The sequence below is a fragment of the Staurois parvus genome, unplaced genomic scaffold (assembly GCF_062004578.1).
Source record: "Staurois parvus isolate SC_StPar_1 unplaced genomic scaffold, SC_StPar_1.0 ptg002327l, whole genome shotgun sequence".
Lineage (NCBI taxonomy): Eukaryota > Metazoa > Chordata > Amphibia > Anura > Ranidae > Staurois > Staurois parvus.
The window spans coordinates 63999-89881 of NW_028320123.1; the positions used below are offsets into that span (position 1 = coordinate 63999).

The 25883-nt window shown below is 57.1% G+C and overlaps 1 protein-coding gene across 2 annotated transcripts in view; it reads left to right on the forward strand.

Moving 5' to 3' along the window:
* The first annotated feature begins 287 nt into the window (after nt 1–287).
* DQX1 (DEAQ-box RNA dependent ATPase 1) overlaps nt 288–25883 on the forward strand; it is a 34797-nt gene continuing 9201 nt past the window's right edge. For both annotated transcript variants that reach the window (XR_016309343.1, XM_089665757.1), the window contains exons 1-11: nt 288–488; nt 1165–1445; nt 2628–2821; nt 5661–6039; nt 6122–6364; nt 6957–7053; nt 13405–13563; nt 13667–13858; nt 15129–15251; nt 21910–22094; nt 24058–24239. Coding sequence is in view for 1 of the 2 variants with exons in the window: in XM_089665757.1 (XP_089521883.1) it covers nt 1170–1445; nt 2628–2821; nt 5661–6039; nt 6122–6364; nt 6957–7053; nt 13405–13563; nt 13667–13858; nt 15129–15251; nt 21910–22094; nt 24058–24239 (2030 nt within the window). In the remaining variant the exon portion in view is untranslated. The remainder of the gene's footprint in view (nt 489–1164; nt 1446–2627; nt 2822–5660; nt 6040–6121; nt 6365–6956; nt 7054–13404; nt 13564–13666; nt 13859–15128; nt 15252–21909; nt 22095–24057; nt 24240–25883) is intronic.

Here is a 25883-nt window from a genome sequence, read left to right on the forward strand (position 1 = left end):
GTGAGGGGGGGGCAGTGGGGTGGTGAGGGGGGACAGGGGCAGTGGGGTGGTGAGGGGGGGGACAGGGGCAGTGGGGTGGTGAGGGGGGGGGACAGGGACAGTGGGGTGGTGAGGGGGGGATGAAGACAGGAGCAGTGGGGTGGTGAGGGGGGGGCAGTGGGGTGGTGAGGGGGGGAGGACAGGGGCAGTGGGGGGAGGGGGGATGAGTCTCCGGGAAAATGGCGGCCGTATGACGTCACATTTCCCTCCAGTGTATGGACGTTGTGGTGACTGAAGGAAATATTATAAGTAAAGGAAAATGATTTCGGTTAGGGCGGAAGTGTCCATTTGAGGCGGAAGTGGATGGTAGTGAGGGCGGAATTGTTTTTATTGAAGAGTCGGAAGAGAATCTAAGTGAGGGCGGAAGTATCCGACGGAGGAGGCGGAAGTTGGTGTCAGTGAGGGCGGAAGACATGAAGGATCTCTCTGCCACCCAGAAGTGACACCCAGTAAGATGTGTTTATGTTGGGGGAGTCAAGGGGGGCAGAGGGGGAGGGGACAGTACTCTATGCAGCCAAATGTGTGCAGAGCAGCCAATCAGAACAAGGTTGTCATTGCTTAGCCTATAATGTGAGATCTGGTTGGTTGATGGGGAGAAGCTGCAGATGTGTCTGTCCCCCATGTTGGGGCCCCTCTCCTCCCCCTCAGTCCTGTCTGTCCCCCATGTTGGGGCCCCTCTCCTCCCCCCTCAGTCCTGTCTGTCCCCATGTTGGGGCCCCTCTCCTCCCCCTCAGTCCTGTCTGTCCCCCATGTTGGGGCCCCTCTCCTCCCCCTCAGTCCTGTCTGTCCCCCATGTTGGGGCCCCTCTCCTCCCCCTCAGTCCTGTCTGTCCCCCATGTTGGGGCCCCTCTCCTCCCCCCTCAGTCCTGTCTGTCCCCCATGTTGGGGCCCCTCTCCTCCCCCCTCAGTCCTGTCTGTCCTCATGTTGGGGCCCCTCCCCCCTCAGTCCTGTGTCCCCCATGTTGGGGCCCTCTCCTCCCCCCTCAGTCCTGTGTCCCCCATGTTGGGGCCCTCTCCTCCCCCCAAGTCCTGTCTGTCCCTCATGTTGGGGCCCCTCTCCTCCCCCTCAGTAGTAGCCCTGTCTGTCCCCCATGTTGGGGCCCCAGTGACTCTGTTCTCTTGCAGTCAGGATGGAGTCGGTGAAGGGCCCCTCCTTGGAGCGGGATGGTGGAGAGGATGAGGAGGACGTTGTGATCCTGGAGGAGGATGAAGATGACGGGAAGGAGTCTGGAGATCTGGAGCAGAACCCCTTCGATGGTCTCCCCTTCTCCTCGCGGTATTACCACTTCCTGGCCGGGCGCCGCGCTCTGCCGGTTTGGGGGGCCAAATACCAATTCATGGGGAGTCTGCAGAGCCACAACATCGTCCTCATCAGTGGGGAGGCGGGATCAGGGCGGAGCACACAGGTGAGTGTCATAGCTGGGGGAGTGGTCTCATAGCCACCATTCTTCATGTGGGGGGCTCATCCTATCACCTCTTCAACATGTGGGGGGCCCTCATATCCACCCTTCTACATGTGGGGGGCCCTCATATCCGCCCTTCTACATGTGGGGGGCCCTCATATCCACCCTTCTACATGTGGGGGGCCCTCATATCCGCCCTTCTACATGCGGGGGGCTCCTCATATCCACCCTTCTACATGTGGGGGGCTCCTCATATCCACCCTTCTACATGCGGGGGGCTCCTCATATCCACCCTTCTACATGCGGGGGGCTCCTCATATCCACCCTTCTACATGTGGGGGGCCCTCATATCCACCCTTCTACATGCGGGGGGCCCCTCATATCCACCCTTCTACATGCGGGGGGGCCCCCTCATATCCACCCTTCTACATGTGGGGGGCTCCTCATATCCACCCTTCTACATGCGGGGGGCTCCTCATATCCACCCTTCTACATGCGGGGGGCTCCTCATATCCACCCTTCTACATGTGGGGGGCCCTCATATCCACCCTTCTACATGCGGGGGGCCCCTCATATCCGCCCTTCTACATGCGGGGGGCCCCCTCATATCCGCCCTTCTACATGCGGGGGGCCCCTCATATCCGTCCTTCTACATGCGGGGGGCCCCCTCATATCCGCCCTTCTACATGCGGGGGGCCCCTCATATCCGCCCTTCTACATGCGGGGGGCCCCTCATATCCGCCCTTCTACATGCGGGGGGCTCCCTCATATCCGCCCTTCTACATGCGGGGGGCCCCCTCATATCCACCCTTCTACATGCGGGGGGCCCCCTCATATCCGCCCTTCTACATGCGGGGGGCCCCCTCATATCCGCCCTTCTACATGCGGGGGGCCCCTCATATCCACCCTTCTACATGCGGGGGGCCCCTCATATCTGCCCTTCTACATGCGGGGGGCCCCTCATATCTGCCCTTCTACATGCGGGGGGCCCCTCATATCCACCCTTCTACATGTGGGGTGTAGTGAGAAGTCCAGGGGGCTCTCTAGGGGGGTTTGTCTTCCCGTTCAGTATGTGTGGTTGGTGGGCCCCTCTCTCAGTGAACTGTTGTCTAGAGATACAGGGGCCCCATAGCTGCTGAAGGGCCCCCCATGGCGTGTCACGCTCTCCATCTTTGTCCCCCTCAGGTTCCTCAGTGGTGTGCGGAGTTTGCTCTCTCCCAGCAGTACACGGAGGGCGCCGTCATCTGCTCCCAGCCCCATGCCGCTGCCGCCTTCAGCCTGGCCGTCCGATTGGCCGATGAGATGGACCTGAACCTGGGCCATGAGGTGGGCTTCTCTGTCCCTCATGAAGACTGCTCCACCCCCAACACCATACTGAGGTGAGCCGGGGCCCGGGACCCGCACTGACACACATACAATGAGCACACGTCTCACACACAGCTCCCTACATAGCACACGGAATACCATGTATGTAACTTCAGCAAACACAACGGGAGAACTTCCAGGCGTGTGTATCAGAGGATGGAGGGGACCCTCGCCGGTGGTCTCCTGAACCCTGACATGGCTGCAGTGGTTTATGGGAAGTCTTTATTCTTATCAAACATGAGACACTCTTGTTGAAGGGATAATAAATGCAGGTGCAGAGAACACCCAATAGGTGGCTCCCTACTCAACACGATGACATACAGAACACGGGTGCGGAGAGGGGGGTAGTGCTGGGGCGAGGGGGGTAGTGCTGGGGCGGGGGCGGGGGGGGATAGTGTCACTACATAGGACACACACAGGCTGAGAAGTCCTTCCCTCTTCAGTGTCAGTCCTGGCAGTATGAGTCTGCGCTCCCAAGGCTGGTGAATGAGCCTCGCCGTGACCCAGCGTCCCCGACCTCCGGGCCCTGGCCGTGACCCAGCGTCCCCGACCTCCGGGCCCTGGCCGTGACCCAGCGTCCCCGACCTCCGGGCCCTGGCCGTGACCCAGCGTCCCCCCCGACCTCCGGGCCCTCGCCGTGACCCAGCGTCCCCGACCTCCGGGCCCTGGCCGTGACCCAGCGTCCCCGACCTCCGGGCCCTCGCCGTGACCCAGCGTCCCCGACCTCCAGGCCCTCGCCGTGACCCAGCGTCCCCGACCTCCGGGCCCTCGCCGTGACCCAGCGTCCCCAACCCTAACCCTACTGCCATGACCCAGTGGCCCTATCCATACCTCTACAGCCCAGTCCAGTTTTATGCTGCATGGCTGGTTGGCCATGTTAAGTTATGTGGCCATGTACACCCATCCTCCATGTCGGTACGGCGGTCGGTCTGGCTCCTCCCCTCCATGTCGGTACGGCGGTCGGTCTGGCTCCTCCCCTCCATGTCGGTACGGCGGTCGGTCTGGCTCCTCCCCTCCATGTCGGTATGGCGGTCGGTCGGTCTGGCTCCTCCCCTCCATGTCGGTACGGAGGTCGGTCTGGCTCCTCCCCTCCATGTCGGTACGGAGGTCGGTCTGGCTCCTCCCCTCCATGTCGGTACGGCGGTCGGTCTGGCTCCTCCCCTCCATGTCGGTACGGAGGTCGGTCTGGCTCCTCCCCTCCATGTCGGTATGGCGGTCGGTCGGTCTGGCTCCTCCCCTCCATGTCGGTATGGCGGTCGGTCTAGCTCCTCCCCTCCATGTCGGTACGGCGGTCGGTCTGGCTCCTCCCCTCCATGTCGGTACGGCGGTCGGTCTGGCTCCTCCCTTCCATGTCGGTACGGCGGTCGGTCTGGCTCCTCCCCTCCATGTCGGTACGGCGGTCGGTCTGGCTCCTCCCCTCCATGTCGGTACGGCGGTCGGTCTGGCTCCTCCCCTCCATGTCGGTACGGCGGTCGGTCTGGCTCCTCCCCTCCATGTCGGTACGGCGGTCGGTCGGTCTGGCTCCTCCCCTCCATGTCGGTACGGCGGTCGGTCGGTCTGGCTCCTCCCCTCCATGTCGGTACGGCGGTCGGTCGGTCTGGCTCCTCCCCTCCATGTCGGTACGGCGGTCGGTCTTTCTGGCTCCTCCCCTCCATGTCGGTACGGCGGTCGGTCTTTCTGGCTCCTCCCCTCCATGTCGGTACAACGGGCGGTCGGTCCGGCTCCTCCCCTCCATGTCGGTACGGCGGTCGGTCCGGCTCCTCCCCTCCATGTCGGTACGGCGGTCGGTCTGGCTCCTCCCCTCCATGTCGGTACGGCGGTCGGTCTGGCTCCTCCCCTCCATGTCGGTATGGTGGTCGGTCGGTCTGGCTCCTCCCCTCCATGTCGGTACGGAGGTCGGTCTGGCTCCTCCCCTCCATGTCGGTATGGCGGTCGGTCGGTCTGGCTCCTCCCCTCCATGTCGGTACGGCGGTCGGTCTGGCTCCTCCCCTCCATGTTGGTACGGAGGTCGGTCTGGCTCCTCCCCTCCATGTCGGTATGGCGGTCGGTCGGTCTGGCTCCTCCCCTCCATGTCGGTATGGCGGTCGGTCTAGCTCCTCCCCTCCATGTCGGTACGGCGGTCGGTCTGGCTCCTCCCCTCCATGTCGGTACGGCGGTCGGTCTGGCTCCTCCCTTCCATGTCGGTACGGCGGTCGGTCTGGCTCCTCCCCTCCATGTCGGTACGGCGGTCGGTCTGGCTCCTCCCCTCCATGTCGGTACGGCGGTCGGTCTGGCTCCTCCCCTCCATGTCGGTACGGCGGTCGGTCTGGCTCCTCCCCTCCATGTCGGTACGGCGGTCGGTCTGGCTCCTCCCCTCCATGTCGGTACGGCGGTCGGTCTGGCTCCTCCCCTCCATGTCGGTACGGCGGTCGGTCGGTCTGGCTCCTCCCCTCCATGTCGGTACGGCGGTCGGTCTTTCTGGCTCCTCCCCTCCATGTCGGTACAACGGGCGGTCGGTCCGGCTCCTCCCCTCCATGTCGGTACGGCGGTCTGTCCGGCTCCTCCCCTCCATGTCGGTACGGCGGTCTGTCTGGCTCCTCCCCTCCATGTCGGTACGGCGGGAGGTCTGTCTGGCTCCTTCCCTCCGTGTCGGCACGGCGGGCGTTCTGTCTGGCTCCTCCCCTCCGTGTCGGCACGGCGGTCAGTCTGTCTGGCTCCTCCCCTCCGTGTCGGCACGGCGGTCGGTCTGTCTGGCTCCTCCCCTCCGTGTCGGTACGGCGGTCTGTCCGGCTCCTCCCCTCCATGTCGGTACGGCGGTCTGTCTGGCTCCTCCCCTCCATGTTTCTGCCACCTTACACTTTTCCTCTCCTGCAGGTTCTGCTGGGACTCTCTTCTTCTCCAGGAACTGACCTCCAACCCTCTCATGCAGACGGCCAGTGTGGTGATTCTGGATGAGGTAGATGAGCGGACAGTGGCCACCGACCTCCTTCTGGGCCTCCTGAAGGACATCATTCAGCAGAGAGCCGCCCTGCGCCTGGTGGTCATGACCACTCCGGCTCTGCAGCCGCGTCTGCTGGAATTCCTTGGGTCGGGTACGTCCGTGGTGACGGTTCCAGGCCAGGATCACATGCCAAGTGTGGTGTACCGGGCGTCTCCGTCACATGACCAGGTGATGGCGGCTTGTCACATGGTACTGGACATCCACCGAAGGAACGAGACGGGAGAAGTTCTGGTGTTCTTGGCCAGTGAAGAGGTGGGTGTGGTTGTATGATGGAGATTGGGGGGGGGGGTACCCAGATGTCAGAGGGTGACGAATGTCGGCTTGTCCTTCACAGGAGGTACAACGGTGCTCGGCGGCTCTCCTCACCGAATCTGTGTCCCTGAGCCCCAATCTGGGCTCCCTGCTGCCGATGGCTCTTCTCCCCAGTGCTGGGACCTCTATACAGAGCGTGTACGAGGCGTCCCACGCCGAGGCCGACTACCAGCGCCACGTCTTCCTCACCACCGCCGTGGCCGAGCTATCCTTCTCTCTGACCGGCATACGATTCGTCATCGATACCGGGAGCGAGGTGCAATCTGTGAGTATGGAGCCTCATGACACCGCCCATTGTGGGATGAAAGGGACCCTCCCCCGAGGAGATATGGTGACACTGAGACAGTATCACTACAGCTCTCTTCTGTCAGATACAGCGGGGGAGGGGACAGACCTGGGGAGCGGGGACACAGGTCTCCTCTATCAGATGTATAGAGTGGGGGAGGGGACATTGTATACAGCGGGGGAGGGGACATTGCGTCCCCACATAATACAGACCTGGGGAGTGGGGACACAGGTCTCCTCTATCAGATGTATACAGCGGGGGAGGGGACATTGTATACAGCGGGGGAGGGGACATTGCGTCCCCACATAATACAGACCTGGGGAGTGGGGACACAGGTCTCCTCTATCAGATGTATACAGCGGGGGGAGGGGACATTGTATACAGTGGGGGGAGGGGACATTGTATACAGTGGGGGGAGGGGACATTGTATACAGTGGGGGGAGGGGACATTGTATACAGTGGGGGGAGGGGACATTGTATACAGTGGGGGGAGGGGACATTGTATACAGCGGGGGGAGGGGACATTGTATACAGTGGGGGGAGTGACGGTCTCTTCTCTGCCGTCTTCTAGGTGTACAATCCCCGAATTCGTGCCGATTCTCAGGTCCAACGTCTGATCAGTAAATCCAGAGCGGAGATCCGGAGGATGAGAGCACAGGGACCCGATGGTGAGTAAATGATGGGGTGTCCCAGTATGGGGGGGGGGGTGGCCCAGTATGGGGGTGTTCCATGGGTCATCATCATGTGGTGGAGATTGGCATCAGGTCCAGATGTGGCCTTCAGGAGGGATATTCTCTGCTACCCAATGAGAGAATCTTGTCTTCTATATGAGGGCCCCGCAGCCTGGTCTTGTGTACGAGGGCCCCGCTGCTCTTCTATCTGTAGGAGAGCCCCGCAGCCATTAGGCGTTGAGGAATCACCATGACTCTGCTGCCCCTGATGGAAAGTGACGTGTGGATTATCCTCAGTTTGGCTCTGGTGGCCGTGTACCCTGAGCCGCGCCGCCCTGGCCGCGTACCCTGAGCCGCGCCGCCCTGGCCGCGTACCCTGAGCCGCGCCGCCCTGGCCGCGTACCCTGAGCCGCGCCGCCCTGGCCGCGTACCCTGAGCCGCGCCGCCCTGGCCGCGTACCCTGAGCCGCGCCGCCCTGGCCGCGTACCCTGAGCCGCGCCGCCCTGGCCGCGTACCCTGAGCCGCGCCGCCCTGGCCGCGTACCCTGAGCCGCGCCGCCCTGGCCGCGTACCCTGAGCCGCGCCGCCCTGGCCGCGTACCCTGAGCCGCGCCGCCCTGGCCGCGTCGCCCTGGCCGTGTACCCTGAGCCGCGCCGCCCTGGCCGTGTACCCTGAGCCGAGCCGCCCTGGCCGTGTACCCTGAGCCGAGCCGCCCTGGCCGTGTACCCTGAGCCGCACCGCCTTGGCCTTGAGGTACAACATGTTGGATCCTAGAACCATGGGTTAGTCTTCCTGCCCTGGCTTCCAGCTCATGTTCCTCAGGATGTGGTCCGAAGACCACCAAAACCTGCCATTGTGGCATGAGCCCTGACCATCCCCATGGGGGACCTGTCTGTGTTTATGGATCCCATCAATTAGGGATTGGAGGTCTCATCCAAAGCCTTGTACCTTTATCAGCCAGGACCGGACACAGGAATGGGTTCAGAGGCCATGGGTTATATGGCAGTGATGTGACTGGACCCTGGCAGAAGCTTTGCTGGCCCTGTGGCCCAGTGTCCTATAACCCCGCCCACTACTTTTGTGACTGTCCTTAGGCCATGGACGTCTTTTCTTTCTAGAATTTACTACTTTCTACACCAGATCCTCCTACTGACACTGCTATCGGGATCTGCTTATTGCCTTCATGGTTCTCGGCACTTTCTGTATTGATGACCCCGAGTACACCGAGGGAACCAGATCCAGGGACAGCCTGCAACGTCTGCTTCCGGCACCGGATCCTGCGCTCGCCTCGGCACGTAGTGCAAGAGTGTAGTTAGGGGCCAGCTGCATATAGGTCCAGGTCTGTGGGCCTTCCCTATGGCACCCAGACCCTGGGGGCCGTGGGCCTTCCCTATGGCACCCAGACCCTGGGGGCCGTGGGCCTTCCCTATGGCACCCAGACCCTGGGGGCCGTGGGCCTTCCCTATGGCACCCAGACCCTGGGGGCCGTGGGCCTTCCCTATGGCACCCAGACCCTGGGGGCCGTGGGCCTTCCCTATGGCACCCAGACCCTGGGGGCCGTGGGCCTTCCCTATGGCACCCAGACCCTGGGGGCCGTGGGCCTTCCCTATGGCACCCAGACCCTGGGGGCCGTGGGCCTTCCCTATGGCACCCAGACCCTGGGGGCCGTGGGCCTTCCCTATGGCACCCAGACCCTGGGGGCCGTGGGCCTTCCCTATGGCACCCAGACCATGAGGACCCCTTTAAGGATATGCCCACCATGATGGGTGAAGATTGGACCCTGGACAGGACCATGTATGAACATGGACAAGATCAGACAGGGTTTCCCTGGACCCCTTACATTTTTGTCTTACCCTTCCCCTGGGAGATATACTGCATGGCTATGCACACAAATGGACGTGCGGAGGGGACGGGTATACGGGACGTGCGGAGGGGACGGGTATACGGGACGTGCGGAGGGGACGGGTATACGGGACGTGCGGAGGGGACGGGTATACGGGACGTGCGGAGGGGCTCGCAGGGGACGGGTGCGTGGGACCGGCTGGCTCGCAGGGGACGGGTGCGTGGGACCGGCTGGCTCGCAGGGGACGGGTGCGTGGGACCGGCTGGCTCGCAGGGGACGGGTGCGTGGGACCGGCTGGCTCGCAGGGGACGGGTGCGTGGGACCGGCTGGCTCGCAGGGGACGGGTGCGCGGGACCGGCTGGCTCGCAGGGGACGGGTGAGCGGGACCGGCTGGCTCGCAGGGGACGGGTGCGTGGGACCGGCTGGCTCGCAGGGGACGGGTGCGCGGGACCGGCTGGCTCGCAGGGGACGGGTGCGCGGGACCGGCTGGCTCGCAGGGGACGGGTGCGCGGGACCGGCTGGCTCGCAGGGGACGGGTGCGCGGGACCGGCTGGCTCGCAGGGGACGGGTGCGCGGGACCGGCTGGCTCGCAGGGGACGGGTGCGCGGGACCGGCTGGCTCGCAGGGGACGGGTGCGCGGGACCGGCTGGCTCGCAGGGGACGGGTGCGCGGGACCGGCTGGCTCGCAGGGGACGGGTGCGCGGGACCGGCTGGCTCGCAGGGGACGGGTGCGCGGGACCGGCTGGCTCGCAGGGGACGGGTGTAACCTTGTTGTCTCTGTTCGGGGTAATGAGTAACCTTGTTATAGCAGGAAATCTCCTTCTCTGCCCTGATCCTCCCTGTGTGCCGGCCAATCTGTGACTCACCCCGCAATGATAACACCGATCTGATAGTGTGGCGTCACCTCATTTCCTGATTACAGATCACAGTTCATTCCACACATCGCCCTGTACCACGCATCGCCCTTTACACCTCAATATTACGCATGAAAGCCTATAAAGGGCATAGAAGTACAAACCGTAACCACCACCAGAGTTCCATATATAAAATGATCCACAAATCCATGTCTCTCCGGGATGGAACCCCTGTGTTCCTCTTCACTGGTTGGAACCATCCTTCACCTCTTGTGTCTCACCCCCCCCCCTCGTTTGTTCTCACCCCCCCCCTCGTTTGTTCTCACCCCCCCCCCCCTCGTTTGTTCTCACCCCCCCTTGTGATCACATACAGACCTGATCCAGCTCCTAACATCGCTCACCACTGTGTATCGTGTCTTTCCTTTCTTTCCTCTGCTGACAATCTAACATCACTGTTTCCCCACCCTACGTGTTGCGTCATTGGACTTCCTCAGGGGAACAATGGATCAGTTGTTCAGCTCTTGTTTTTTCAATGGCAAAGCTTTATCACATTTTTGCCGGGGTTTTGAATAGGATCTGGTCACTTTTCAGGTGTCTTTCACAAATGGGAATATGGACTACTGCAGTAAATTCACTGTATTTAAAGGGGCCCTCAGCTTCATGTTATCATACAGCCTTTTTGGGTTGAGCATATTGGCGTGGCGTACTTTCCTGCAGACTATGGTACCCCAGGCACCCTCTCCCTACTACTCCGATATTCCCTATGTTGGCACCTTCCATCCCTGCGTTGGATGCCCCCCTTCTTTGTATTCAGGCAGGTTGATTGCTCCCTGCTCTGTAATTATAGACTTCCTTCACCTGGTGGTCTGATAGGAAGTTTCATTCTGAATTCTATACTTGTCCCTCATTCTGTAAATCCTTCGGCTTGGTCCTGCTTACACCATTTCATTTGGGACGTTGCAGGTCCTGGTTGGCATTGCACACCTTCTCCTTATCTCTCCAGACCTTGCACCCTTTGTGCAGACCACATAGAGCTCCTCTTTGTTGCCGATTGAGACTCCTGTAGGACCTTGTGGCCATCCTGAGCCTAGTCTTTTTTAAATAAGAGGGTTCCCTTTCTGGGGATCAAATCCTCCTTCTGTTCCCATCAGCAAAGGTACTTTGGATTCTTTTTCCATGTTGGGTAAGGGTAGCCTGGAAGCCAGTGTTCTCCTTGCCCTTTTTGTTCCTTTGAGACCTTCTAATTTATCCTGTCATGTCTCTTCAGCCAGCGCAATCTCTCACCTTTTTCTCCCTTAGGTGTTCAGGGTCAGAAATAACATCTGTGGCCATGTCCCCCTTGGAACCTGTCCCCATCTTGTGTCCTAAGGTCCTATTTGTTTTCATTCAGACCCAGAAAATATTGATGGAACCAAGCAGGTCTGTCATAGCCTCTTTTCACCAGGAAGACTTGCACATCCCCCATTTTTCCAGTGAAACATCAATTCCTTCACATTGCTGTGGGCTCTCAAGACTGCCAGTTTGTGGACCTATCTTCTGCTGCTCAGCATTCCCCAAGATTGTGGAACATATGGACAAACTGATGTTGAGGGAACAGTCGGCACATGTTCTGATCAATGGTGTAACTCCTACCTGAGACTCCTTCCTTGTTTGCTCTGCAGGATAATATGGAGGGTATTCCAGAGATCCTCATATCAGTGAATTGGACTGGGCAGATGTGGCTCTTCCACCTGCATTCTCCTGGTAGATGCTTAATTGGCTCCTCCATGATCATACGAGTCTTCTGCCTCAGGGACCAGTTTTTCCTTTAACACCATGGATATTGAATCCCTGGTTCTGAGAGACGGGCATCTTTAAATCTGTAATTCCCATGATGCAAAAGGTTCGGAATTCTTCTCACAAGGTCTACTATCACACATGGAAGGCATACCTCAGTTGGTGTGAGAAGAGAAACTTTCATTACCAGGAGATTTCTCCAGGGGAGAAATCCTGGTCTTTCGGGAAATGTCTAGATTTGCATTTGGCTCTTGGCATCAACAAGGGTTAGGTCCCTGAACTTGCCATCTTGTTCAGAGAACGCCAAGTCCCCCATTGTGTAGGACCTTTGTGCAGGGTGTCTCCCATATGGCTTCCCAGTGACTCAATGGGATCTGAATTTGGTTCTCTTGGCACTTCAGAACTCCCCTTTTTGTCCCCAGTGGGGCTATTCCCCTTTTTCCACTCTAACTTACAAGGTTGTGTTCCTCATTGTCGTCACTTCTACAAGGTGATTGTCTGAACTGGTGGCCTTATCGGAAAGAAACCCTTCCAGTCTTGCACAGAGACAAGGTGGTATTAAGGCTCAGGACTTTCTTTCTACCTGGGATGGTTTTGGCCGTTCAACACAACCAGGACATCTTTTTCCGTCTCTCTCTGGCTCCAGTTCATTGAAAGTTTTTCCTCCGTTGTCTGGATGTAGTTTGTGCTGTGCAAGTTTACGTCCCAGCTACTGCTTCCATTAAGACTGACTCTGTCATTCCTGATGGTCCTCGTAAAGGTGAACCTTTCTTTTCAGAGGCAAATCATCATTCAAGCATTTATGGCTTAGGGATTGGATTTGGCGCACTCCACTAAGGATCTGTGGGTGCTTCTGGGAAGTTTTCAGCATCTTCTGTTCACACGTTCTCCACGTTCTACCAGGTGAATTTCCAGACTTCCTTTGATACCAGCTTTAGGTGTACGGTCCTTGAGGTGGATGTCCAGGCCTCCTCTGATACCAGATTTAGGTGTAAGGTCCTTCAGGTGGATGTCCATGCCTCCTCTGATACCAGCTTTGGGTGTAAGGTCCTTCAAGTGGATGTCAAGGCCTCCTCTGATACCAGCTTCAGGTGGATGTCCAGGCCTCCTCTGATACCAGCTTCAGGTGGATGTCCAGGCCTCCTCTGATACCAGCTTCAGGTGGATGTCCAGGCCTCCTCTGATACCAGCTTCAGGTGGATGTCCAGGCCTCCTCTGATACCAGCTTCAGGTGGATGTCCAGGCCTCCTCTGATACCAGCTTCAGGTGGATGTCCAGGCCTCCTCTGATACCAGCTTCAGGTGGATGTCCAGGCCTCCTCTGATACCAGCTTCAGGTGGATGTCCAGGCCTCCTCTGATACCAGCTTCAGGTGGATGTCCAGGCCTCCTCTGATACCAGCTTCAGGTGGATGTCCAGGCCTCCTCTGATACCAGCTTCAGGTGGATGTCCAGGCCTCCTCTGATACCAGCTTCAGGTGGATGTCCAGGCCTCCTCTGATACCAGCTTCAGGTGTAAGGTCCTTCAGGTGGTTGCCCAGGCCTTTTCTGACACCAGGTTTGGGTGTAAGGTCCTCCTTTTGTTGTAGGCCAATTAGTGTTTTGCTGCTGTTGCCCACCCCTCAGTTGGACCAGTTCTTGGATGTACTGACCTTCTCTTAAGTCCTGTACCTCAGTCCTGTTCCTGGAGTCCATTGAGAGCCACAAAACGTGTTTATGATCGTTCTCTTTGTTACTGGCTTGCCAAAGACCTGAAGCATGCTGGGAGTGGGAGTAGGTTGTCCGTGCCCAGATCCTCCTGTAGGTGGCAGTATAACCGACCAGCCACTTCCCAGATTTTCACACGGAGTAGTTGTATGTAATCTCTTTCCTCTCCAGGGGTCTGTTACCGCCTGTATCCTGAGAGCACCTTTGAGAGTCGGATGTTGGAGTTCTCTCCTCCTCGGATTCTTCAGGAAAACTTGAGTCGCATGGTTCTGCTGCTGAAACGATTAGACATCGCTGACCTCGGACAGTGCGACTTTCTGGACCGGCCCGGTAAGAGGGGGCATACTGCCTGGTTAGACCCCCCCTCCCCCTCTCCATACTCTATCACCCCCTCCTCCCCCAGTCATCCTGTAGTTCTCTGTCTCTCCCCCAGCTCCGGAGTTCCTCATGCAGGCTCTTGAAGATCTGGATTATCTGGCTGCACTGGATGACGATGGGAATCTGTCCGAGGTTGGAATTGTGATGTCGGAGTTTCCTCTGGATCCTCAGATCTCCAAGTCTCTCATCGCGGCCTGCGAGTTTCAGTGCGTCAGTGAGATGCTGACATTGGCCGCCATGCTAAGCGGTATGTATGGTGCTATGGGGGGGGGAGGGGGAATTTAGGACTGAACGCTGGCAGAGGACATTTCCTACTGAGGGCGCCACCATCACTACAAACTGCAACCACTGTGCTGATTGCCTGAAGGAGAACGCTTTGTACCGAATGGTGACGGCTGAGAGGAAAGTCTGATGTCATAGTATGGTGGAGGAACCAAGGCGGCAAAGGGTCAGTAGGCGGAGTTATAGAAACTAGAGGGGGGAGGGTAGAGATTAGTGGGCAGGGTTTAAGACGGAAAGGGTTGATATATAGAGCATTGTAGGTGGAGTTAGATATGAGTGGGTGGAGTTATAGGTAACATAGATAAATGGTGAGTCGTAGGTGGAGTTATAAAGATCAGTGGGCGGGGACTTACAGTGAGAAGGAAAGGGTTCATATATACAGCATAGTAGGTGGAGTTATAGATGCCAGTGGGCGGGGTCATAGGTAAAATACAGATCAGAGGCAAGTCGTTAGTGGGTGGGGTTGTAAGAGGGAAAGAAGGAATTCTATACAGTAGAGCTTAGTAGGTGGAGCTGTAGAAATTAATGGGTGGAGTTATAAGTAAAAGATGAATGTATGTGAGTAGTAGTTGGAGTTCAGTGTGAGTGGGTGGAGTTATATAGATTAGTGGGTGGGGTTATAAGAATGGATATATGTGAGTAGAAGGTGGAGTTATCAGTGTGAGTGGGTGGAGTTATATAGATTAGTGGGTGGGGTTATAAGAATGGATATATGTGAGTAGTAGGTGGAGTTATCAGTGTGAGTGGGTGGAGTTATATGGATTAGCGGGTGGGGTTAAAGTAAAGGAGAAATATAACCGGCATGGTAGGTGGAGCTGTAGAATTGAATGGGTGGAGTTGTAAGTGAAAGTTAAGTGACGTGTAGTAGGTGGAGTTATATCTGAGTGGGTGGAGTCCTAAAAAGTAAAGGATAGATGTAGGTGGAGTAACAAAGATGATTGGGGGTTGGGACTATAAGAGGAAAAGGACGATAGTAGGTGGAGTTATTGATGTGAGTGGGTGGAGTTACGTGGTTTGAGTAGTAGGTGGGTGGAGCTATGACACGTATTGTCCGTTTATAGCGGAGTGTACGTTTTGCTGATGTTTCTCTGCATCTTATTTCCAGTCTTGCTCTCTGTGTTGATCCTGGCGCAGTAGGCGGAGTTATAGATCTAGTGGGTGGAGCCTGTAGTGCTGGGCTTGCATGCTGTAGTTTGTCCTTTTTCCCGCTCATTGTCCCCTCTCTCCTGCCGTAGTTGCTCCCCGCTGTTTCCTGCCCCCTCCGCACAGCGAGTCCGTCCTGTGTGCCCGCCGCGACCTGCAACTTCCGGAAGGCGATCACATGACTCTCATCCGTGTGTACGACTACTACAAGGAGAGTGAGTACTGCAGGGATCGAGTGTATGTGGGGATCCCGAGAGCGGGGCCGGTCATTGGAACCCCCCGAGAGCGGGGCCGGTCATTGGAACCCCCCGAGAGCGGGGCCGGTCATTGGAACCCCCCGAGAGCGGGGCCGGTCATTGGAACCCCCCGAGAGCGGGGCCGGTCATTGGAACCCCCCGAGAGCGGGGCCGGTCATTGGAACCCCCCGAGAGCGGGGCCGGTCATTGGAACCCCCCGAGAGCGGGGCCGGTCATTGGAACCCCCCGAGAGCGGGGCCGGTCATTGGAACCCCCCGAGAGCGGGGCCGGTCATTGGAACCCCCCGAGAGCGGGGCCGGTCATTGGAACCCCCCGAGAGCGGGGCCGGTCATTGGAACCCCCCCCCGAGAGCGGGGCCGGTCATTGGAACCCCCCCCCGAGAGCGGGGCCGGTCATTGGAACCCCCCGAGAGCGGGGCCGGTCATTGGAACCCCCCGAGAGCGGGGCCGGTCATTGGAACCCCCCCCCCGAGAGCGGGGCCGGTCATTGGAACCCCCCCCCGAGAGCGGGGCCGGTCATTGGAACCCCCCCCCCGAGAGCGGGGCCGGTCATTGGAACCCCCCCCCCGAGAGCGGGGCCGGTCATTGGAACCCCTCCCCGAGAGCGGGGCCGGTCATTGGAACCCCCCCCCCCGAGAGCGGGGCCGGTCATTGGAACCCCCCCCCCCGAGAGCGGGGCCGGTCATTGGAACCCCCCGAGAGCGGGGCCGGTCATTGGAACCCCCCGAGAGCGGGGCCGGTCATTGGAACCCCCCGAGAGCGGGGCCGGTCATTGGAACCCCCCGAGAGCGGGGCCGGTCATTGGAACCCGAGAGCTGGGCCGGTCATTGGATCCCCCCGAGAGCGGGGCCGGTCATTGGATCCCCCCGAGAGCGGGGCCGGTCATTGGATCCCCCCGAGAGCGGGGCCGGTCATTGGAACCCCCCGAGAGCGGGGCCGGTCATTGGAACCCCCCGAGAGCGGGGCCGGTCATTGGAACCCCCCCGAGAGCGGGGCCGGTCATTGGAACCCCCCCGAGAGCGGGGCCGGTCATTGGAACCCCCCGAGTGCAGGGCCGGTCATTGGAACCCCCCGAGTGCAGGGCCGGTCATTGGAACCCCCCGAGTGCAGGGCCGGTCATTGGAACCCCCCGAGTGCAGGGCCGGTCATTGGAACCCCCCGAGTGCAGGGCCGGTCATTGGAACCCCCCGAGTGCAGGGCCGGTCATTGGAACCCCCCGAGTGCAGGTGCAGGGCCGGTCATTGGACCCCCCGAGTGCAGGTGCAGGGCTGGTCATTGGGTCTCACCCATCACTGTATATACCGATTAGCTCCGTTCCTGGCCCCACCTTCAGTCACATGGGAGGGGCCGGCACTTGTCTGTCAAGCTTGGACCTGTACAGTCATGTGACACAAAGATGTCCGTCTGTCCAGTGATTGTGACTCTCAGCAAACACCGATGTCAGGACTGGGGCCCAAATGATCAATAATTCTCCCCAGGCCCGGGTTGTCAGGATGTATCTCCAACAACATCTCATTTTATTCTCCACCATTGGGGGACACAGGGATTCAGGAACTGTCGGGTTATACTGCGTCCTACTGGACGATTGGACATTGGCAAACAAATTGTGGGCCCGCCCAAGATAACCCCTCCTACTCCCAGCATGCCTCAGTTTGTTATTGGCCTTGAAGGACATTTTTTTTTTTTGTCTTTAAATTTTTTTCCTTCAAGATTCCTGCTGTCTGGATGAGGATTTCCTCAGCGCCGGCGCCGTACCCTGACCCCGCTGGACGGTCTAGCCTGCTGGGCTTTGTGGTGCTTTCCTGACCCCATTCTAAGTAAATTCTAGTAAAGTTCTTTCTGGATTCAGAGTCATGGCGTTGCCTGGCCCGGTGTCTGAAGACTCACTTTGTGGAGAGGTCTAATTGCGGGGAGTTCTGGGGGCTACCTCATTATTGCACCAATGGGTGCCTTTGAATTTCCCTCTGTCCACTGGTTTCAGTCATGCGGTCTCTCGCTTTCCCTTCCTGCTGGTCAGTGTTGAGGAAGCACCATCCCTCCGCAGCTCCTGTGCTCAGGAGCCATGTGGAACTTTGATCCTCGGCCCATTCCTGCTGTCTGCCTAGTGGGACTTGGTCACCTCCAGCTGTCTGACCTTCACCTACCACTGCGGCCTTTCTGCTTACCCTGAGCTGCCTTGTCACAACATGCCTGGTTCTGGACATAGGGGGCAGTCCCACGGTACCAGGTGCCCCTCCCAGCTCACACTCCACTAATGGGTGGAGCCAGAAGTATGCTTCCATGCCGTCTTTGGAGTCCTCCCTGGATGCCTTGGGTGTGGTTGCCTCATCTGCTCTGTTTTCACTTTTGGACTTGATGGGCCAAATAGAACGATGAGCCAATTGTCTACTCTGAGCACACAGACCCAAACGTGTTCCAAGTTCTATCTCTGACCTGCCCGCTCCCCTCTTGGCCTCTGATACAGCGCCTCGTCAGTCCTTACCGAACTAACCTGTGCCTGAGGAGTCACAGTCTTCTGCCATCACCCCCAAGCTAGAGGAGCTTTTGGGTATTTTTAATGTGGGGTTCACCACCTAAATTTAGATGAGATCGGCCTGCCAACCTGTACCAGTCCCCCCCCCCCCCCCAGTCTCAGTTCCTTTTGAGCTCCTGAGACTTTCGAAACCTTTCCAGGACACCCACGGTTTATAGTCCTCCTGTATAGGAAGTGGAAACATCTTGGGAGGATATTTGTTCCTCCTGAACATCTATCGGTCTTGTTCTCCTTGGAGAGCTTTGTAAACAGAAGTAGATCACAGGAAGAATGGGATGTCCTCCAGATATGATCTTCCTTTATTGAGAGAGCATGGACAGTGGCTGTAGAATATCTCAACGCGTTTTGACCATCAGGCCTTCAGTCATGACTGAAACACGTTGGACTGTTTTACAGCCATTGTCCATGCTCTTTCAATAAAGGAAGATCATATTTGGAGGACATCCCGAGTGCCGACCATTCTTCCTGTGATCTACATGCTACAGAGGTGTCAGCAGCCTCAGAGTCTGATCTTCAGGTGGAGCTGTTATGAAGGGAGATAGAAGCGCCTACACACCTGCTTGCATTTGTTCCTAAAAAAGTGGGCTGTCTCCTCTGGGGTTCTGGTAGTGCCCTTCCTTAACAAAGAGTCTGCCATGCTGGCGGAGGATGCGCCTATCACCCAGTACCCCACCGACAGGCAGCTGGACCTACTCTAGAGTAGAGGTCACAGTCCCTTCTGATAGCCTCAGACCAGTCAGTGAAGGTGTGAGAGGTCACAGTCCCTTCTGATAGCCTCAGACCAGTCAGTGAAGGTGTGAGAGGTCACAGTCCCTTCTGATAGCCTCAGACCAGTCAGTGAAGGTGTGAGAGGTCACAGTCCCTTCTGATAGCCTCAGACCAGTCAGTGAAGGTGTGAGAGGTCACAGTCCCTTCTGATAGCCTCAGACCAGTCAGTGAAGGTGTGAGAGGTCACAGTCCCTTCTGATAGCCTCAGACCAGTCAGTGAAGGTGTGAGAGGTCACAGTCCCTTCTGATAGCCTCAGACCAGTCAGTGAAGGTGTGAGAGGTCACAGTCCCTTCTGATAGCCTCAGACCAGTCAGTGGAGGCGTGACAGGTCAAAGTCCCTTCTGATAGCCTCAGACCAGTCAGTGAAGGTGTGAGAGGTCACAGTCCCTTCTGATAGCCTCAGACCAGTCAGTGAAGGTGTGAGAGGTCACAGTCCCTTCTGATAGCCTCAGACCAGTCAGTGAAGGTGTGAGAGGTCACAGTCCCTTCTGATAGCCTCAGACCAGTCAGTGAAGGTGTGAGAGGTCACAGTCCCTTCTGATAGCCTCAGACCAGTCAGTGAAGGTGTGAGAGGTCACAGTCCCTTCTGATAGCCTCAGACCAGTCAGTGAAGGTGTGAGAGGTCACAGTCCCTTCTGATAGCCTCAGACCAGTCAGTGAAGGCGTGAGAGGTCACAGTCCCTTCTGATAGCCTCAGACCAGTCAGTGAAGGTATGACAGGTCAAGTCCCTTCTGATAGCCTCAGACCAGTCAGTGAAGGTGTGAGAGGTCACAGTCCCTTCGGATATACCTTTGCTGACTGGTCTGAGGCTATCAGAAGGGACTTTGACCTGTCATACCTTCACTGACTGGTCTGAGGCTATCGGAAGGGATCTTTGGCACCATGGCAGTTGATCCATTGGTCTTAGGTGTAGCTCTGACTGGAGTGTTGATGGGCGGTTCTCATTTCTGCATGATTCTCGTGTCGGTTCACATGTGGCGAGAGCTTTAGTTAAAGTAATGAGCTGCAGAATCTGCATCTAGGAAGGGCTTACTGTGCATGACCTTGGAGGGGACAGTGTCTTTTTGGGACCACTCTGGATACCATCATTAAGGAGCCACTGGTGTGGCAAGAGCACCCATCTTCCTCAGCCAAAGACGCTTGGGGCTCAGTCCTGGTAGGCTCATCCCTTGCTCGGTTCTCTGCGCATTAAGTTGCCTTGGCTTAACCTATGTGGCCCTAACTTAATCTGCGCACCTTGAGTGTTCATCAAGGTACTGACCTTGGCTAGCTTCACTGGGCTCTTTCCCTTCCCTCAGAAGATACTTCAAATTCTCCGCTCCCGGACTTCAACTCTTCAGTCTAAGAGTCATCCGACACCTTAGTCCAGGAGTCGCTCAACTCTTCATTCTTTGTGAGTTCTGGAGTGGATAGTAGCCTCCATTTGATGCACTCCGGAGCCCTACAGCACAACAATCTGTCATTGTGGGACCAGTTAGTCCAGTGCTTGGACAGAACAATTTGGCACTGAAAACCACGTTTTCTCTGGTCTGGTGGCTCAGTTCCTGTCTTGGGCAGATCTTCACAAGTTCCAGCTTTGCCCACCGTTTGTATGACCGTCATGAACTGGCACGCAGATTTCCTAAGCCAGAAGTGAGACCTAGGGAAATAGTCCCTACACCCCGAGGGAATGGTCCCTACACCCAGATTATTTCAGGACCTGTGTTATAGGTGGCAGATGCTGGATGTGGACCTCCTGGCCTCCAGGTTAAGCAGCAGACAGGACAGGTTTGCTTCCAGGAGCAGGAATCCTCTGGCAGAAGCAATGGATGGTCTGGTGACTTTGTGGGATCTGTAGACCCTGACCTCTTTCCTCCCCACAAATGTCTTCCTCGTCTGTTTTGTAGGATTGAGAAGGATGGCTTTCAGATACTGCTTATAGCTATGGACTGACCCGGGTGGATGTGGGGCTCTGAGCTGATCAGACTCCTGTCAGACTCTCCATGGACTATATCTGATCATCTGGATCTTCTGTCCTGTTTAACCACCCTTCTTCATGGTCCCATCCTTAAAGAGCATTGCTGTCCAGTTTCTGAAGGACAGAGGCATCTCTGCATTGGTGATCACGCCAAGATGCTAGGAAGTGTAGCAAGGTCTATCACCTCACATGTAAGGCATACTTCACTCTAGGTGGGTCTGGATCAGCTTTTGACCCTTAGCACCAAGGGTCAGACCCAGGCCCTTGAGATGTTCTTCCTTAGACCGATGGCTTTGTAGTCTGATTAAGACCTTTGTGCAGGATGTCTCTTGTGTGGCTCCCCTGTCCTTTTTCTTGTGACTCCATGAGATATGAATTGGTTCTCTTGGCACTTCAGAAGCCACATTTTGAACCCCCTTTCCCCTCATACATACAGGGTTACTCACAGGGTTGTGTTTTCCACTGCAAGGCGAGTCTCTGAATGGTCGGTCTTATCATGCAAAGAACCCTTGCCTTACACAAGGACAAGGTGGTGTTGAGGTCCAGAAATTCCTTTTTACCTGAGGCAGATTTGGCTGTGGACCTCAACCAGGACATCTTTCTTGTATCTTTCAGTCTGGCTGTGATTCATCAGGAGATCTCCCGCCATTGCCTGGATGTTGGTTTTCTGTGAGCCTACCTTGGAGCCACTGAGTCTGACTCTTTGTCCTTCCTGATGTTCCTCCAAAAAGTGAACCAGCTTTTCGTTCCACCATCTTTACCTAGTTTAGATAATCATCCAAGCTTGAGGTGTGGAGGATCGGGTCCCAGTTGTCCTGTCAAGGCATGCTCCTCTAGATCTGTGAGCCTTTCTTAGGCTTTTTGACATCAGGCTACTATATCCCAGATATGTGAGGCTTCCACTTGGTCTTCTGTTCACATGTTCTCTAATTTCTACCGGGTGTATGTTTTGGCCTCCCCTGACACCAGCTTCAGGAGTAAGGTCCTTCAGGCAGCTCTTTGAGCTGCAGGCTGTCCCCAGTTTGGGGTCTGGGGGGGGGAGTGCCTGGTCAAGTTGCTTTGGTCCACCCCCTTCATTAGGCTGCTCTGGGTTGCCTGTGTCCCTCAATGGACGAGAAAGAAGAAAATAGGCCATTGGTGGTCCCAAGGTCATCATCCTTTTTTGGAGTCCATAGATGGTCACAGGTCCCCTCCTCAGCTAGTGGGAGGAGTTATCCTGGTCTGGCCTCAGGTTTTTTGTTTGCCTCCTGAAGGCAGCGGTATAACCCAACATTCGCTGAATTGCTGTATCTCTGTAGACTCCCAAGAAATCGATGTTACAGTGAGTGTGGAATTCCCGTGTTTTGTATTTGTGTAGATGGGGACAGTTGGTGTGTCCATGCCGCGATCTGTCCCCGTGCCCTGCACCAGGCTGACCTACTCCGAGAGGAACTGCTGGACACCATGACACGCATCGAACTGCCAGTGACAGCTCCGTCCTTCCCCGACCAGGAGTGCATGCTGAACGTCATCAGGGCCCTGCTGTCCGGAGGCTTCCTCAAGGTGAGGCGAGGAGATCTGTATATCCACCTATATGTCTGATAGAGAGGAGACGGTAGGGTGAGACCATGTCCTCCAGGGGTGCAGAGTATTTCAGGAGAGGAGAGTTATAGAGGAAGGAGAGGAGTCCTCCAGCAGCGCAGAGTATTTCAGGAGAGGAGTTATAGAGGAAGGAGAGGAGTCCTCCAGGGGTGCAGAGTATTTCAGGAGAGGAGTTATAGAGGAAGGAGCGGAGTCCTCCAGGGGTGCAGAGTATTTCAGGAGAGGAGAGTTATAGAGGAAGGAGAGGAGTCCTCCAGCAGTGCAGAGTATTTCAGGAGAGGAGTTATAGAGGAAGGAGCGGAGTCCTCCAGCAGAGCAGAGTATTTCAGGAGAGGAGTTATAGAGGAAGGAGCGGAGTCCTCCAGCAGTGCAGAGTATTTCAGGAGAGGAGAGTTATAGAGGAAGGAGAGGAGTCCTCCAGCAGTGCAGAGTATTTCAGGAGAGGAGAGTTATAGAGGAAGGAGCGGAGTCCTCCAGCAGCGCAGAGTATTTCAGGAGAGGAGAGTTCTAGAGGAAGGAGCGGAGTCCTCCAGCAGCGCAGAGTATTTCAGGAGAGGAGTTATAGAGGAAGGAGAGGAGACCTCGGCAGCGCAGAGTATTTCAGGAGAGGAGAGTTATAGAGGAAGGAGAGGAGTCCTCCAGCAGCGCAGAGTATTTCAGGAGAGGAGTTATAGAGGAAGGGGCGGAGTCCTCCAGCAGCGCAGAGTATTTCAGGAGAGGAGAGTTATAGAGGAAGGAGCGGAGTCCTCCAGCAGAGCAGAGTATTTCAGGAGAGGAGTTATAGAGGAAGGAGAGGAGTCCTCCAGCAGCGCAGAGTATTTCAGGAGAGGAGTTATAGAGGAAGGGGCGGAGTCCTCCAGCAGCGCAGAGTATTTCAGGAGAGGAGTTATAGAGGAAGGAGAGGAGTCCTCCAGCAGTGCAGAGTATTTCAGGAGAGGAGAGTTATAGAGGAAGGAGAGGAGTCCTCCAGCAGTGCAGAGTATTTCAGGAGAGGAGTTATAGAGGAAGGAGAGGAGTCCTCCAGCAGTGCAGAGTATTTCAGGAGAGGAGTTATAGAGGAAGGAGAGGAGTCCTCCAGCAGTGCAGAGTATTTCAGGAGAGGAGAGTTATAGTGGAAGGAGAGGAGTCCTCCAGCAGTGCAGAGTATTTCAGGAGAGGAGTTATAGAGGAAGGAGAGGAGTCCTCCAGCAGAGCAGAGTATTTCAGGAGAGGAGAGTTATAGAGGAAGGAGAGGAGTCCTCCAGCAGTGCAGAGTATTTCAGGAGAGGAGAGTTATAGAGGAAGGAGCGGAGTCCTCCAGCAGTGCAGAGTATTTCAGGAGAGGAGAGTCATAGAGGAAGGAGAGGAGTCCTCCAGCAGTGCAGAGTATTTCAGGAGAGGAGTTATAGAGGAAGGAGAGGAGTCCTCCAGCAGTGCAGAGTATTTCAGGAGAGGAGAGTTATAGAGGAAGGAGAGGAGTCCTCCAGCAGAGCAGAGTATTTCAGGAGAGGAGAGTTATTGAGGAAGGAGCGGAGTCCTCCGGCAGCGCAGAGTATTTCAGGAGAGGAGAGTTATAGAGGAAGGAGAGGAGTCCTCCAGCAGTGCAGAGTATTTCAGGAGAGGAGTTATAGAGGAAGGAGAGGAGTCCTCCAGCAGTGCAGAGTATTTCAGGAGAGGAGAGTTATAGTGGAAGGAGAGGAGTCCTCCAGCAGTGCAGAGTATTTCAGGAGAGGAGTTATAGAGGAAGGAGCGGAGTCCTCCAGCAGTGCAGAGTATTTCAGGAGAGGAGTTATAGAGGAAGGAGAGGAGTCCTCCAGCAGTGCAGAGTATTTCAGGAGAGGAGTTATAGAGGTGGAGGTGGGTTGGTTGTTGTGGTGGTCCTCTGATTTCAGGAGAGTCGGTGGGGTGGTGGTCCTCTGATGATGGGTCTCTGTTCCGGTTGCAGGTTGCTCGGGATGTGGACGGACAGGGGAATTACGTCATGCTCACACACAAGCATGTGGCCCACCTGCACCCCTCCTCTGTGTACTCTGGCTGCTCCCCTCCCCCCACCTGGGTCCTCTATCATGACTTCAGCATCACTCAGGACAACTGTATCAGCGTGGCCACCGAGATCCTTCCTGAAATGTGAGTCCGCCCCCTTCCTCCCGAATGATCCACCCCCTTCCTCCCGAATGATCCGCCCCCTTCCTCCCGAATGATCCGCCCCCTTCCTCCCGAATGATCCGCCCCCTTCCTCCCGAATGATCCGCCCCCCATATGATCCGGCCCCCCTCCCGAATGATCCGCCCCCTTCCTCCCGAATGATCCGCCCCCTTCCTCCCGAATGATCCGCCCCCTTCCTCCCGAATGATCCGCCCCCTTCCTCCCGAATGATCCGCCCCTTCCTCCCGAATGATCCGCCCCCCCCGTATGATCCGCCCCCTTCCTCCCGAATGATCCGCCCCCTTCCTCCCGAATGATCCGCCCCCTTCCTCCCGAATGATCCGCCCCCTTCCTCCCGAATGATCCGCCCCCTTCCCGAATGATCCGCCCCCCGTATGATCCGGCCCCCCTCCCGAATGATCCGCCCCCTTCCTCCCGAATGATCCGCCCCCTTCCCGAATGATCCGCACCCCGTATGATCCGGCCCCCCTCCCGAATGATCCGCCCCCTTCCTCCCGAATGATCCGCCCCCTTCCCGAATGATCCGCCCCCCGTATGATCCGGCCCCCCTCCCGAATGATCCGCCCCCTTCCTCCCGAATGATCCGCCCCCTTCCCGAATGATCCGCACCCCGTATGATCCTGCCCCCCTCCCGAATGATCCTGCCCACTGTGTGGAGGAGTGTGGTCAGGGCGGTTCCTAAAGTTCTGATCTCGGGAACATCCAAGCCCCCCGCTCCAGCCCAGAGTCCCTCCCCTTTCTAGTCACTATTGTCTTCTGGGCCCATTCGCTGGAGGACCTCTCTCTGGCCAGTGTTGGGGCCATTTATGCCGTACTTTCTGGTGGAGCTCATAGCCCCACCCCCTGATAGTGAAGGAGGTAATAGCCCGCCCTCTGATGGTAAACAAGCTCCTAGCCCCGCCTTCTGATGGTAAAGAAGCTCCTAGCCCCGCCCTCTGATGGTAAAGAAGCTCCTAGCCCTGCCCTCTGATGGTAAAGAAGCTCCTAGCCCCGCCTTCTGATGGTAAAGAAGCTCCTAGCCCCGCCCTCTGATGGTAAAGAAGCTTCTAGCCCTGCCCTCTGATGGTAAAGAAGCTCATAGCCCCGCCCTCTGATGGTAAAGAAGCTCATAGCCCCTCCCTCTGATGGTAAAGAAGCTCATAGCCCCTCCCTCTGATGGTAAAGAAGCTCATAGCCCCTCCCTCTGATGGTAAAGAAGCTCATAGCCCCTCCCTCTGATGGTAAAGAAACTCATAGTTCTGCTCTCTGATAGTAAAGAAGCTCATAGCCCTGCCCTCTGATGAAGCCCATAGTCCTGCCCCCTGCTGGTAAAGAAGTCCATAGCCCCGCCCTCTGATGGTAAAGAAGCTCATAGCCCCACCCTTTAATGGTAAAAAAGCTCATAGCCTCGCCCTTTGAGGTGCGCCCTGCAGGTGCAGTGTAATTTAAAGGGGAACTCTGGGGATAGCCAGGGCTTCTACTGACCTCTGGTGATTAGCCAGGGCTTCTCCTGACCTCTGGTGATTAGCCAGGGCTTCTCCTGACCTCTGGTGATTAGCCAGGGCTTCTCCTGACCTCTGGGGGTTAGCCAGGGCTTCTCCTGACCTCTGGTGATTAGCCAGGGCT